We start from the raw sequence: 15,040 nt of genomic DNA, 5'->3' as shown, positions 1-15,040 counted from the left end.
CGCGACAAAGCGCGCCGTTCTGGCAGGGCGCGGACTCGCACTCGTTGATCTCCTTCTGGCAGTAGGAGCCGGTGTAGCCCTCGAGGCAGTGGCAGCGGTGCGAGTTGCCGATGTCCTCGCATGTGCCGTTGTTGCACAGTTGCTTTAGCGGCACTTCTGTACGAGATAATATATATGTAATAACTAGTTACTATTCATAAGTGCTTGTTGCTAGGAATACATGAATAAAGTATATTTTGACTTTGACAGAACAATTATTAGTAATAGGTAATTAAGTTAATAAAATATCACAGCGCTATCAGGTCACTTAACTCTTTGTTAAATTTGAAAAGGATAAGAAAACCCCTGTAGACTTTAATAATGCTACAGGCCTCAAATGTAGTTGTCATTTAGGGATGAACATAGGGTGTTTAGCATACCTTTTCTGAAAGACGCGTCCTTGCACGACACCATCTCGACGTCGCACAGCTTGCCGGACCATCCGGGCGCGCACGCGCACGTGTACTGCGGGCCCTTTTGCGTACACGTAGCTCCGTTCTCACACGGGTTGCCCTCGCACCTGGGGATAAGGGTTAGGTTAGCTTGGCAGGTGTCGGGAATCGTAGGCGTATCATGTCACAGAGAACCTTCATATCCAACTCACAGTCTTTACTGGACAAGACATGACAAGACTGAGTACAAATCATTTGGTTGGTCATATGTTTGTTATAAGCAGAGATGCGATTTATTTGAAATACTTCTATTTAAAATGCAAATACAAAATGCAAAATACCTATTTTGTATTTTGCATTTAAATGCCTTTTAGTAAAAAACATTTTGTATTTTATTTGAAATACTTTTCGAGATGTATTTTGCATTTTTAATATTCATTTCAAAATGCAAAATACTTTGTGATTAAGTTTAGCCAACATTACCAGTCAAACAAAATGAAATGAACGAATGACGCTTGTATTGCCGAATTTGACCGATAGAGGCGTCTGCTAGCCATGCGCGCCTTATAGCCGTTTATAGGCGAATTAGACTCTCACGCGAGCCACGAGACGAGCCGCGAGCCGCGCCACGAGACGCGAGTCCACCGCTTACACTCTCGTTCGGCTTGTCATTCGGTTATAAACCTTATGCCGTGCCGTTAGTGTTTAAATTATATTAGCTCGACGAGCTTGCGAGCCACGAGACGAGCCACGAGCCCACCGCTTACACTCGCGTCTCGTGGCGCGGCTCGCGGCTTGTCTCGTGGCTCGCGCGAGAGTCTAAATTGGGGGTTAGACTCACAGCTCGGCTCGCTATTATGTCTGATTAGTGTCAATGTGAAACGAAAATGACGAACATTATCTATTCTATGGCTATTCTCATGATAAATATATACCTAAAATAAATAAAAATATCTGAGATTTGGTCAAAAGGTATTTTATTTTGAAAAAGTATTTTGAAAATACCTATTTTGCATTTAGCATTTGAAATACAAAACGCAAAACTATTTGGTATTTTGCATTTGAAATAGTAAATCTGAAAAGTATTTTGCATTTTGTATTTAAATGCTTTTTTAAAACCATTTTGTACATCTCTGGTTATAAGACTGTTTGTTTCTCAATAAAAATAAAATAATAGGTTACCAACGACGGACTCAAAATGCTTCCCACCAGTGTATGCATACGGACAGGCGTAATAGGTGACGGTGTCAATGTGTGAAATTTGTCAATGTGTAAAAACTGTCAATGTGTAAAAACTTTAAATGTGTAAAAACTGTCAATGTGTACTCACCAGTCGACGAATGACTCGCAGTGCTTCCCAGTGTACCCGTACGGACAGTGACAGGCGTAGTACGTGACGTGGTCGTGACAGGTGGCGCCGTTGTCGCACGGCGAGCTGTCGCACATGTTGATGCGGAATTGACAGTTCGAGCCCGTGTACCTGAAAAACATGTATATGCTAAACTTGTTGAATAATATTTGATTTATCACTTCATACACATTTTTTAGTTTAGATTTAGTTGAACGTAATCAATAATGATTTGCAGTGATAAAAAGTTAAGATGAAATATATCAAAGTTGCTTGACGTTTAAAATAACGATAAATGCTAATGTCGCTGTATATTATCTGGAAATTCCGGTTGTCAAAAATTGACAAAACATAGGGCGCCAGGTTCTTCAAATCTGTAAGTCGGAGGTTTTTTTTTCACACTTTATACCTCTTTTACAATTAACATCTATTTGTTAAATTCTGCAAAAAGGAACTCCAACCTACTCCATTTAAATTTGTACTTCATGTTTTAATACTAAGGTTCTATTTTCTTTTTTTTTCTACACGTACTTTTTGCAAAACTACGACCAACTTAGTCTACACGGCTAGCACATGATTGGCGCGACATCTCGCGGCGAGATAGACTACTCATCGCTCTTTTATTAACATAGAAAAAGACGGCTGAGCGTGTTTACTGATATTTCTAGTAAATTTTCCTTACCCAGGCTGACAGCTGCAGTTGTACGAGTTGATGCCGTCGATGCAAGTCCCGCCGTTCATGCAGCTCGAGTCAGTGCAGTCTTCGTCGTTCGTCTGACAGTTGATGCCAGAGAAGCCGAGCGGGCAGGTGCACGTGTAGGACGCCACGTACTGTCGAATACATTACTTGTTAGTAAACATATAATAAAATAAAACTTACTATTTAAGTACAAAAAAACCTACAAATAAAAAATTTGGCCCAGATCGCCAACGGGCAAGGTAACTAGAAAACTGGCCGTATTTCCTCGCTGTATGGCGATTCTAATACGCTGTCACATAATAAGTAATAGTATTATCAATTTATCATACAGAACGGCCACGCACCGCCCCGCCCCGACTCGCATTACCTCGCCCCGCGACTGGCCGCGACATGAATCTGGCGGACTTTTGGCGTCCTCTCAGTAAAGCGACTTACCCACATATACACAATGACGCGCGTACAGACGTGCCGCGCACATATATAAACGCAAATATAATGATTTTTGATGTATGGCGTGTCCGCCCTGTGACGCTTTGCGAAATAGTGGCCACCCTTTGGCCACCAGAAGCCTCTATTAGGTGCGCCGACAAGTCTTTATACAGCCGACGCGAAAATATTCAATAAATTTTCTTAAATATTTCTCTATATGGTAGAATTCGACAGTTATTTCATAAACCTAAACGATGTTTAACGTACAAAACCAATGTTTCAGAATATGTATAGTCCATATAAAGAGTACGGTAATGTCAAAATAAATATTAATTTTCTACGAAAATAAAACGATTACAGTGCCACTGCCACACTTATCGTAAACTCTAGAGACAGAACATACCTGGTTGCAAGTGGCTCCGTTCATGCACGGCCTGGACTGGCACTCGTCGATGTCGATCTCGCACAGCTTGCCCGCGAACCCGCTTGCGCACACGCAGTTGTAGTCGCCGATACTGTCGAGGCATGTTGCGCCGTTCTGGCATGGGACTGTAGAGAGAGACAGAATGTTAGCTTATACGTATTTTACGTATGCTCGTGCTTAGTATTTATCGTCAAGCTTGGGACGAATACAGGAAGGCAAAGCGCATACGAAATAATTACAGAGGGTTACATAAGATCACAAAAGTAATGATGTCAAAGACAAGCAGTTTATTTCATTCCAAATATTAACTATTTTAACTAATGTTGACCAAATTTGGTGGTCCATGAGGGGAAGTGCAAAAAAAAATGTGAATTACAAAACAAGGTGACTTGGCAAGGTAAGACTAGACAAATTAAGCAAATGGAACACCATATCTCACTGTATATTAAAAACCATGCGAACTATCTGTAGTAACAATGATGACCAAGAGGGCCGTAGTTAACGTATTCACGTATATGCGTTCATTTTGTATTGGAAATGCGACACTTGGCACTGAAAGTGTTAAGGTTCTGTTTGGATACTTACATGATGCACAGTCGTCCGTGTTTATCGCGCAGTCTTTGCCCTCGTATCCTCTCGCACACACGCACGTGTAACTCCCGCCCGTGTTCACACACGTGGCCCCATTGTGGCACGGTGAGGTGGCAAAGCACTCGTCTATGTCCCGCTCGCAGAGCGCCCCGGTCCAACCGGCTGGGCATTGGCAGTTGAACTCCGCGTACGACGCTTCGGCCACGCAGCGGCCGCCGTGGCGACATCTGTGGGGAAATATAGTGTTAGTTACGTTTTTAACTGGACCCAGTGGACTGAACCATGGATCACTGCTGGTAAGCCGATTTTTGGTATAGTGATATCCCATAAAAGCGAAAACTTAGAATGGAACAAAATTAAGATTTTATAGCGTATGAGAAGATGTCTATAAAAAGTAGCGTTCATAGTTAGTTTATTCTTGTAAGCTTGGCAATTCGATTGTCAATTATGCCTTTGAAAAGGGTGAAAGTCAAAGTTATGTTTTTGACTACATTCTGTACAGAGTTAAATCCAAATGGGGCAGCGAGAGAAAATGTTTTAAGTAACGCAAGGATGTAAAAAACTACATCTCTCTCTCAGTCTCAGTAAAAGAAAATGTGACACCGGTATACCCGTCCACCAAGTTCGTTGATGGATCGGCCGTTACACGGGTTGTTACACGGGTTTTTATAACAATATATCTTAACAGTGAGGTAGAGTGACTTACTGGTTAGGCGTACAAGGGTCCAGCGTGTCTTCGCAGTTGCGCCCTGAATGCGGCGGTGCACAGACGCATCTGTACCCGTTCACGAGGTCGATGCACGAGCCGCCGTGGAGGCACGGGTTTCCGGCGCAGTCGTCGATGTTCGTCTCGCAATTCACACCTGAAGAATACATGGTTTGTTACACACAAGCATTAGAAAAGAACAGTACGATAAACTGTCAAAGTGCCCTAAACAGAATTGAGGTTACATAAGGATCACTTAAACTACTGGCTAAACTTTTGAGCGACAGTATCATAGGTACAAGCTTACATAGTAACAGGTAGATATAAACCATGTTAAAACAAGATTTATTTACCAGTGGGCTAATTATTGCCATAAAAACTGACTCCTGCGAACTGATATATAAGTAGAAATTTTACCACTTAAAGATCTATACTTACGTCCGTACCTTAACCGTTCTTGTGAATAAGAAATAAATATTATGTTTATTTCTTCTTGCCGCTGTAAGTACAACCACGCAGTACGCCTATAAGAGTAATTATCGTAGCAGAAAACAGAGTGAAAGTAAACCTACCATTGAAACCCAGTATGCAGTTGCACTTGTAGGCGTTGAGGCGGTCCTCACATGTCCCGCCGTGTTGACAAGGATTCGAACTGCATTCGTCTATGTCGCGCTCGCAGCGCTGACCTGTAAATGTAAATAGTTAGCATTCCTATTCTATGACTGGGCTGGTATTGTGTGTTGACTAAATAGTCTGAAAACGAGGCAGATTTCTAAACACAATCAAAGATTCATTGTATTAGATGTGTAATATTGTGTAAAATCTAAGAAAAAAACCGGCCAAGTGCGAGTCGGACTCGCGCACGGAGGGTTCCGCACCATCAACTAAAAATAGAGCAAAACAAGCAAAAAAACGGTCACCCATCCAAGTACTGACCCCGCCCGACGTTGCTTAACTTCGGTCAAAAATCACGTTTGTTGTATGGGAGCCCCACTTAAATCTTTATTTTATTCTGTTTTTAGTATTTGTTGTTATAGCGGCAACAGAAATACATCATCTGTGAAAATTTCAACTGTCTAGCTATCACGGTTCGTGAGATACAGCCTGATGACAGACGGACGGACGGACGGACGGACAGCGGAGTCTTAGTAATAGGGTCCCATTTTTACCCTTTGGGTACGGAACCCTAAAAACGTGTTTCGAATTAGCTAATGTAAATGACATACTACTTATACGGCTACATACGGTGAAGGAATTTGATTTCTGTACCATTCCGAACCTTGTCAGTGACAATAGTATGATATCCCAGAGACGCTAATTATCACTGTGACAAGATACGAAATGCTACAGAAACGGTACGATTTTCCCTTAGACTTGACACATCATAACAATCAATGAACTTTTGATAATTAGTAACCCATACTTCCATATCCTGGTAGACAATGACAGATGAATTGGTTGACACCATCCTCACACGAGCCGCCATTGATGCAGGGGTTGGACGCGCACTCGTCCACATCCGATAAACATCTGCAAACAAACACACGGCAACATTTTAGTAAGGCCAAGACGTAACTAGAGTCCATCTACGCTAAGTAATTAATATAATTAGGCGTTACTTTGCAGAAATCCATATTAATGAAAACGCTACGCTAAGTGCCAGTTGGACCATCCGCACTTGACAGACCGATCAACGTCACCCGGCGCAGCGCGGCGGTTTACTATGAAACTATCCATACAATTAAATTTAGCGAACTCTTTAACAGTTTGGTGCAACTGGCCCTAAGTCTGGCACGGCAAAACATGGTCACTGTCTCACGACTGCTCCGATTTGCGGTACAATATAAAGAGCGAGTAAAAGTCATCGTTAGACTTATATCGAACGGGATATGAACCGTGATTAACTTTTGTATTGTTTACCATATCCCGGTCGATATAAGTCTAGTGAAACTAACCGTGAATCATTCAAAACTGTTAAAGTCGTCGTTCTTTCACATAGGTTTTAAGCTGATAATTTAGCACATATTTCTATTCTATTAGTGTTCAAAATTACCTGGCATCATAGTATCCCCTCGGGCACTCGCAGCGGAATCCATTCACGCGGTCGATGCATTTTCCTCCGTTCGCGCAAGGGTTCGACAGGCACTCGTTGATGTTCGTCTCGCAGTGCTGGCCCGTGAAGCCGGGGATGCACTCGCAGGTGTACCTGTGGATACACGGGTTGGTACACGGGTTCCATTTCACAGCCATAGGCAAGATGACGATGCCGACAAAAGACAATCGAAGACAGCGAAACATAAGGTTGATCACATTCAATATCTACAATTTAAGTTTTGATAAGCATTTTCTATAAACGATCATCGCTTAGCTATCCCCGGTATGTATATTATTACAACCGCACATCGATGGATGGAATAGAATATATTATTTGTCGATTGTCGTTTTTTTTTTTGTTTTGTATTGAATTGCAGTCTTGAAACCAAGTATACAATAACAGGATTATACTAGTTTAAATATAATATAAAAAGCCGTGCGGGGTTATTATTTAAATAAATACGGCTATTCTCAGGAAATTAGACCGCAGCAATATTTCCTGGTCGATACATTAAAAGTCGAAATAAATATCACAGAGCATAAATCATATGATACAGATGGAAATGTTTTTTGACTAAAAGAATTACCTGTGAGAATATTATAATACCATGCAGTTAAGAAATAATATTTTTAGTAAAAAAAAACCATGCTAACTACTATTTTGGAAGAACTTACTCGAAATAATTGCTGCGTGTAAAGAAAAGAAAGAGAATATTAGAAATGAGAAGTACAAATAAATATAAAGCGAAAAGGGTGTTAAATTCGCTCGTGAAAAAAGAAATTTAGCACATTATATTTTTTACCAGACCCGTAAAAATCCATGCATTTTATTAAACCCATTGAACACTTCACAACTTAATTATTAGTTAAAGCTAAAATGGAGAATGGATAACCGAAACCTAACTGTTAAAATTTTCTAGTATGCACAGTCGCCATCAGATATATCGGAGCGGTCAAGGCGTTCACAAATATCTGAACACGCCTCTATTTTCAAGGCGTTAGCATACAGGAATGAGTCTCTATTGTTTCCCAAAAAGTTATAAGTCTTATATGTCATAATTTATTTGGTCCAGAGACGCGTCACTTTTCAGGATTACCATAAAACAAATCTAACCTAACGTATCTATAGGATAACCTTACGAAAATCCTGAAAAGTTAACGGTTTCAGTTTTATAACTAATGATAATATGACAAACAATACATTATGACTTAAAACTTTATGACAAACAAAGGGACCCCTACAGGAATACATATATCTACGAGGCTGGGTGCGCTAACCTGTTGATTCCATCGATGCAGGTGGCCCCGTTCCTGCATGGATTAGAGTAGCACTCGTTGACGTTGATCTCGCAGTTGCGGCCCGACGTGCCGGGCTTGCAGCGGCACTGGTAGCCGTCGATCAGGTCTTCGCAGTGGCCTGAGGAGCACAGATCTTGTGAGAACAGTTCACATTGCTATTGATACATTGTAGATGGCGTGATCAAGACATGAATTTATGATAAAAACTGATGATTTGATCTGCATCTGGCAAACGTGACCCGTGTACCCGGGGTAGCAGTTAGACGAGCAGCTATTTATATACTCTACACCCACCTCCGAACTGACAAGGGTTGCTTTCGCACTCGTTGATCTGCGTCTGGCACACGCGACCCGTGTATCCGGGGTGGCAGTTACACGTAAAGCTGTTGTCTCCGTCGATACACTCGCCGCGGTGACACGGAGCTGACAGGCAGTCGTTGATGTTCGTTTCGCATGACATCCCTGCAAGAAAAAAATAGATTTACAATGTAAAATGTTTCTTTGCCCCTTTCGTGTGAGCTGTTTATTCTATTTAAGAAATACATTTAAAAAGGTAGTCGATGCTAAATTCTGCAATCCAAAATAGAGCACAATGGGTCAAACTATGTACCTGTTTGGGAATTTAACGTAAGTATTGTAAGCGATCGATTGCGCGCTAACCCGTGTACCCTGGCAGGAATTTGCACGTATATTTCGTATTACTGTTCCATTTTAAAGCAGAAGCCCAGCCGCCCCTATTCGCAAGTCGAAGCTAAACATACTGTAACCAATAGATTGCTCGCTTACCCGTGTAACCTGGCGGGCATTCGCAAGTATACGCAGCAATGGAGTCGTGGCAGGTGCCTCCGTTGCGGCACGGGCTGGAGGCGCAGTCGTCGATGTTCACTTGACAACGAGCGCCGGTGAATCTGAAAGGGAATAACGATTAAATACTTTATCGAGAGAAATGTATGCGGTTTTTCTGGCATTTTTTATTAGCACCCTAAGGATGCACCTGAAAGTTCGTTGACGGAACGGGGAAGGAGTGAACTCCAAAATGTATATGATATAGGTACGAAGAAGATATTAGGTAGGCATTTGATGTCGGACCAAAGTAAACGGGTATACACGTGTACCCGGGTATACAGGTGTCTGCGGTACTTACCTAAATAGTTATTCTGGTTATGTATAAAACTCCCGTGAGACTCATCCGTATTAAATGGATCACCCACGTATTTAAGTCGAAAACAGCTCAAAGTGTTATCCTCAGCTTGGTTTAGAGCCGTTCCCATTAGCTGACCGACGCCAACCCGTAAGTAACCCGAGCGTGAGTGACCCGCACGTGAACGACGCGAGTGTGAGTGACTCTTTTTTAATAGGACCTACTTACCCAATAACGCAATTGCAACGGAACGCGTTGATCATGTCGTGGCAGACGCCGCCGTTCAAGCAAGGGTTGTTGGCGCACTCGTCTATTTCCACTTCACACTGCGTCCCCGTGAAGCCTGGAACAAAGATTAGATTATATTAGACATATTACTTATAACATTATATAACAGCATTTAAAAAACTGCTATACTTCTTGTAATAACCTTCCCAATTACCAATTAGTGACGTAATTGGGCCCTTTTTAAATTTATACACATTTTTCGATCCTTCCATTTCGTTACCGCCATACAAAGTCGATGAGAAATGGTAACGTAATGGAAATAAAAATATTGGGACACTTTAATTCCTACTTAGTACTCCTACTAAGGTCCTATTAGGGTAGAAAGAGCTCGTGAAGTCGTGATTCTGAGTAGAAACAACATAAAAATATTAAAAATGTTCAAATTAAAAAAAAACTGTTGTATAGATAAGTACAACCTTAAATAGAATGGCCCAAGCCTAGAATTTTACGTAAAATTAGTAATTTAGGGCTTTAGCTACTCAGCATTAAGGTGTATTTTATGAAAAAACATCACTTTAAGAAACACAATCAAAGTAAGTAACTGCTTAACACAATTGTTTTAATCTAATTCTAATCAAAAGCGTTCATCATAGGGTGACTGCTATAGTAATTGGCCACTACATAGTAATTAGCCCCTCTTAACAATAAGGATCCAATGGGCTTGTTTCTTTCTGATTTGTAGGGAGTGACCAATTACTATGTAGTGGCCAATAACTATAGCAGTCACCCTACTAGTTTTAAATTATTGTTTGTCAAAGGACTGTCACATTTCAAACATAGGCAGAGAGAATCATACTATCTTTGTCGTACACTTGTACTAGCACCCAAAAGAAAAGGATGAGTATAGTTTTTTTTGTTCTTATTTACTGTCAATTTGGTTTGACCAAGTATACAATTATGATTTTACAGAAAATAAAGTTACGTTTTCTTCTAAGAACGCCCATTTAAGAATAGTTACGATGGGAAGATACCTTATAAACTCGCACACATAATCTCAATAAAGTTGAGATCTTATAAGAGTTATAAGTGATAAATACGAACCAATATGGCGACAATATTTACTATCCTAGTTGAACTATCAACTTTATAGAAAGTTAGAAAAACAAACTATCCCCGTATGACCAAGCTACCCGGCTCTAATTGAGACCGGACTCATCTAAACATTCCACTCAGTTACAAACCAAATTCAACCTTAATCTTTAACTATAATACTCAAATTCCAATAACATTCACCTCGTCTGCCCTTCAGTGGCATAAGACACTCGAAAATCTACCCAATCGTGTGAGAAACAGAGTACGTTTTGGAGAAACGAGTCAAAACCAGTGTTCGAACGAGCCCTTATAAAGATACCATGTTACCTTTTCGCAAAACTTGTATTTTATCCAAGGCAACAGAGCGTTATAGCACGCAATTTCTCAAACGTCTTATATCTCCAAGTTCCATATTTAAAAAGCGACCTTACGACCTTAACTATAAAGTTTAAACTTTCAAAACACTTAAGAGAAAGATGCGAAATGTTTAAGCGCTCGCGATCAATATTTTAAAAGTGGCCACTTTTATCGGAAACTCCAAATTTGGAATGTGGTCTCGGAAGACAAAGTTGTTTATGCCGGTGGGGAATAAATGAACTAAGATTTCCACGTATTAAATTGTGAGCGGTGGTCGTTAGCAGCGCCTCTGTTACCGGCAAATATAAAGTTGTTTCGTAAAAAAGAAATGTAAGGTCTGCACGAAAAACTTAATTTATATTAAAATTTCAATGGCTTTCTTGATTATCATCCATCACAAAGTTCCAAATTTAGTATCATTCTTTTAGATGTAAAGAATGTATGTCCCTCGTAGTGTATGGTCTAGAATTAGCCCAGTGTTGATAAAACCTCAATTAGTTGTAAATGCCACGGCGGTGTAACAATAATTGTTATTGCGCCATTTATTTCTATAACCGACACGGCTTATTGGAGGGGACCGCGCCTGCGCTCGCGACGCAAGTAAGAAGAAATACGGTCACATCCATATAAAATGGCTAAGATTATACAGACCAATTATCATTTAGTAATCACGCACTTTAAAAAATGAACCCTTTAACTCGACACAAAATAAAGATAAGGGTGGTCGTGAGCTCAACCCTCATTGGCACTCAATAGTTGTAATGTATATGGTTAGGAAAATTATGTTACATGAAAAAAGCCAGCCAACTCCGCCAAGTTCATGTTTTTAAAGAGTTCATGTGACAACCCTGGAGTTACACACGTCACACACGTTATTCGGCAACGGCGTGGTATAATTTTTTATTTTTTTATTGGAAAAACAAAAATTACAACATTGTAAGTACCTTAATCTAATGTTTCTTCAAACTGCAAAGCAGTTTGTTGGCTAGTCTAGACGGGTGCTACCATTACTAGGATACTAGGTATAAAAATACTATGTAACACAACAATGTTGACTTGAACGCCGCCGCCATTCCTGACTTGCGCCGGAGTGCAATTGTCACGATTTTGGATCACAGCCCGCGGTGCGCATGTCCGCCGCATGATAATGCGCGTGCCCGTGTATACACACACATACAGACTAATATTACTATACTGTCACTGTGTCTAGTCAATATTATTGGAGTATGTTTAGCTACTTGGTAGATCTAAACTGTTAAGTTTAAATGTCTGATTGTGAATTGTGATATTACTAACTAATAAAGTCTGTTAATACATGAGTATGTCAACTAAAAGTTTATTACTAGGTAATGTAAGAAAATCGCTGATAGTGGTCAATATATTTTTCTGTCAGATTATTCAAATGGACTAGATGGAGTCAAATCTGTTTTAAGGCCCTATATTTATTAGGCCTTAGTTCGGTCAGTATTACATACGGCCCAATGGGAATGACCTTAGTGACGTAGGCTACATTTGAAACGAAAGTCGACCAATTTTCTTTAAAACAAGTAGTTTTTTACACAATGGTTTTTGAAATACTTTTTATAATGTGTTCATCAAACAATCGCCAATCTTCGCCGCTCTGACAAGATCTAGTAATCAATTAGCGTGTTGGTTGCCAACAATGCCAATAGCCGGGCGTGGCGGTTGCCGAGTTGCCCGCACCGATCCCCGGCGGGTTGACGGCTGCAATTTGCCTGACCGCCTGATGATTGTCATTAGCTGTGCGTGAGTAGGGTTGCTTACAACGGAATACAACTAGAGTCCGTTTAGGCATAGAGAAAAAAATACATAGAGTGCTCACTCCATACAGTTTTAGTACCAAAAAGACTATTAGCATCTAGCATCGAGTAGCGGAACTATCAGTACTGCTACTTGACAATAGATGTAGCACCGACAGGAAAGTCTTATCTCAACAGCATAAGACTTTCCGGTCGGTGCTACATCTATTGTCAAGTAGCAGTACTGATAGTTCCGCTAATCGATGCTAGATGTCGACACTGAAATTAATAGTCTGAACTGATGTATGGAGTGAGCACTCTTGTCTTATTATATTTCTCTATGGTTTAGGCATAGATAAGCTTACGAGTTCTCAATCCATATAAAATATGTTTAAGCGAGCTTTGCGAAAACTAATTTGTAATAAGTAGGGTGATTGGCACCTCCATAGTAATTGGCCACTCTTAAAAAATCAGAATGAAATATTAAGAGTGGTCAATTACTATGAAGTGGCCAATAACTGGAGCCGTCACCCTATTAAGTTTTAAGCGAGTTAAAAATTCATTATTAATATGTTTTACCATACCTACCATACAACTTATATCCAATACCTTTAAACGAGCAATTCTTGTTATAAATCAGAAATCAGAAATCGTTTATTTGCGAACCATGGTACATAGTTGGTACAATAAAAACATAGAATCACATGGCACCCTATTACGGGTATAGCAAGTATTCTTATAGCTAGGTAGGACTACTTTGTATAGTAGTATAATATTACCATTTTTCTTAAAAATAATTAACAACTATAATACATTTACATCTAATCTTATCATTAATTAATACATATCACTCTCTGTTTCCATCTCTTCGAAAAATACCTCTAAACGAGCAATTCTTGTATATTTATTTATACTATATATATTTCGGGGATCTCAGAAACGGCTCTAACGATTTCGATGAAATTTGCTATATGGGGGTTTCGGGAGCGAAAAATCGATCTAGGTCTTATCTCTGGGAAAACGCGCATTTTTGAGTTTTTGCTCGCGGTCTCCCAGATATTTATTTATTAAGTAAGGAAAGTATGTACAATGTAGCTTACTTATTTCCCTATGGTTTAGGCTAACTAAGCGCAGACGCAGCGACATAGAGTGGCAGCGCTACTTTAACCTCTAGCTAGCCGCCCAAATTTTGAACCCTTATTTTGATAAATCAAAACTTCTAAGCGGAATTGTTACAATACAACTTTTGAACCCCGAGAAGGAACTATTGAACACAGAAACTGTTTTGTGTCGAAAATTTAAGTATTCTCTCTTCTTCACTTGATAATCTTCCTTAATCTAATTTGTATTTATCTCGACATTCAAGAAACATCAAAACATGGCAATTTATTGTTTGAAAATCAATAGAAGACAACAACATGTACTCATCACAAGCTCACTCACAAGTACTAACTAAGGCAGTTAGAGCATAACGTAAAAACCGGTTAGTACCACCCCTAATAGAGACCTAGTTCCCATACCAATGTGAACGCCCGAGCATTGTCTCCAATACGGAAACGTTTCTCTCCCCAACCCGACACCTTAACACAACTGGTTAAGGTTCAGAATGAAATAGCAATCCCGTTTCGAACTATACTCTTCGGTCTAGGAGCTAGGGTTGTCTTTCGACTGGCGATGCTGTTATAGGTTCATAGGCTGTGTAAAATCTTGTAGATTTTGCAATGACAGTCATTATGTTCTATCAACGTTTTGTGTTTACGGACGGTTTGTATTCTTTTAGTGAGAACTTGGTGATTTTATTTATGTGTTTTTACTTTCTTTTCGCGTAATACTGTAACGTGAAAAAGTTGTCAACATGTACCTACCGTCTACTTGTTCAAAAGGCGCAAATTCTAGGCGTCCGTTAGCTGGCGCGGGTGCACGGAGCAGGCGTTCGCACGCGGCTGCCATTGTTAGTAAAATCCATCGCACACGTCCGCGCCAGTTAGCGTTGCTCATATTACTTATTTTTCGTTAACCTGCTCACCCGCGCTAGCTAGCGTAGACCCTTAGAATTTGCGTCTTTTGAACAATAGGAAGGACATAATCGTACTTGTTTATTCATCAGTGCAATGTTCGATGTATGTTTAAACTCAAGACGACCCACAGGATGTCTCCAAAGCAACCAAACATTGCTAACCGGCCGATTAATGAAACAACAAACAATTTTGCAACACGAACTTGTCTTCAATTCAGCCGTATAATAACTGCTTTACAATACGAAGAAATATAAAAGCGCTTCTGTATTACGCGAATAGCTAACCGATAAATACTTTCTTAATTGGTCGAGTAGCGTAGTGATGTAAGCCTATACAAGTGCCTATACATTTAAGAAGGTAGGAAGTTTCATAAAGTAAGATCTGGATGAGCATACTACGCCGCTGGTCGGATACTCGCTTCG

At 40.2% G+C, this 15,040-nt stretch overlaps 1 protein-coding gene across 1 annotated transcript in view; it reads right to left on the bottom strand.

Annotated features, from left to right (window-relative positions):
• LOC134661243 (neurogenic locus Notch protein) overlaps nucleotides 1–15,040 on the bottom strand; it is a 156,712-nt gene that overhangs the window by 12,144 nt on the left and 129,528 nt on the right. Inside the window, exons 9-22 of the mRNA XM_063517230.1 lie at nucleotides 9,392–9,506; nucleotides 8,809–8,930; nucleotides 8,317–8,484; nucleotides 8,002–8,140; nucleotides 6,683–6,835; nucleotides 6,053–6,159; nucleotides 5,202–5,315; nucleotides 4,630–4,786; nucleotides 3,918–4,150; nucleotides 3,312–3,457; nucleotides 2,462–2,610; nucleotides 1,762–1,911; nucleotides 420–559; nucleotides 1–156 (exon numbers count right to left, since the gene is read on the bottom strand). The exon at nucleotides 1–156 is cut by the window's left edge and continues 2,072 nt beyond it. Coding sequence (XP_063373300.1) covers nucleotides 1–156; nucleotides 420–559; nucleotides 1,762–1,911; nucleotides 2,462–2,610; nucleotides 3,312–3,457; nucleotides 3,918–4,150; nucleotides 4,630–4,786; nucleotides 5,202–5,315; nucleotides 6,053–6,159; nucleotides 6,683–6,835; nucleotides 8,002–8,140; nucleotides 8,317–8,484; nucleotides 8,809–8,930; nucleotides 9,392–9,506 — 2,049 coding nt within the window. The remainder of the gene's footprint in view (nucleotides 157–419; nucleotides 560–1,761; nucleotides 1,912–2,461; nucleotides 2,611–3,311; nucleotides 3,458–3,917; nucleotides 4,151–4,629; nucleotides 4,787–5,201; nucleotides 5,316–6,052; nucleotides 6,160–6,682; nucleotides 6,836–8,001; nucleotides 8,141–8,316; nucleotides 8,485–8,808; nucleotides 8,931–9,391; nucleotides 9,507–15,040) is intronic.

Source organism: Cydia amplana, chromosome Z (genome assembly GCF_948474715.1).
Source record: "Cydia amplana chromosome Z, ilCydAmpl1.1, whole genome shotgun sequence".
NCBI lineage: Eukaryota > Metazoa > Arthropoda > Insecta > Lepidoptera > Tortricidae > Cydia > Cydia amplana.
The sequence above is the reverse complement of the archived record's forward strand: the minus strand, read 5'-3'. Positions and strand labels throughout refer to the sequence as shown.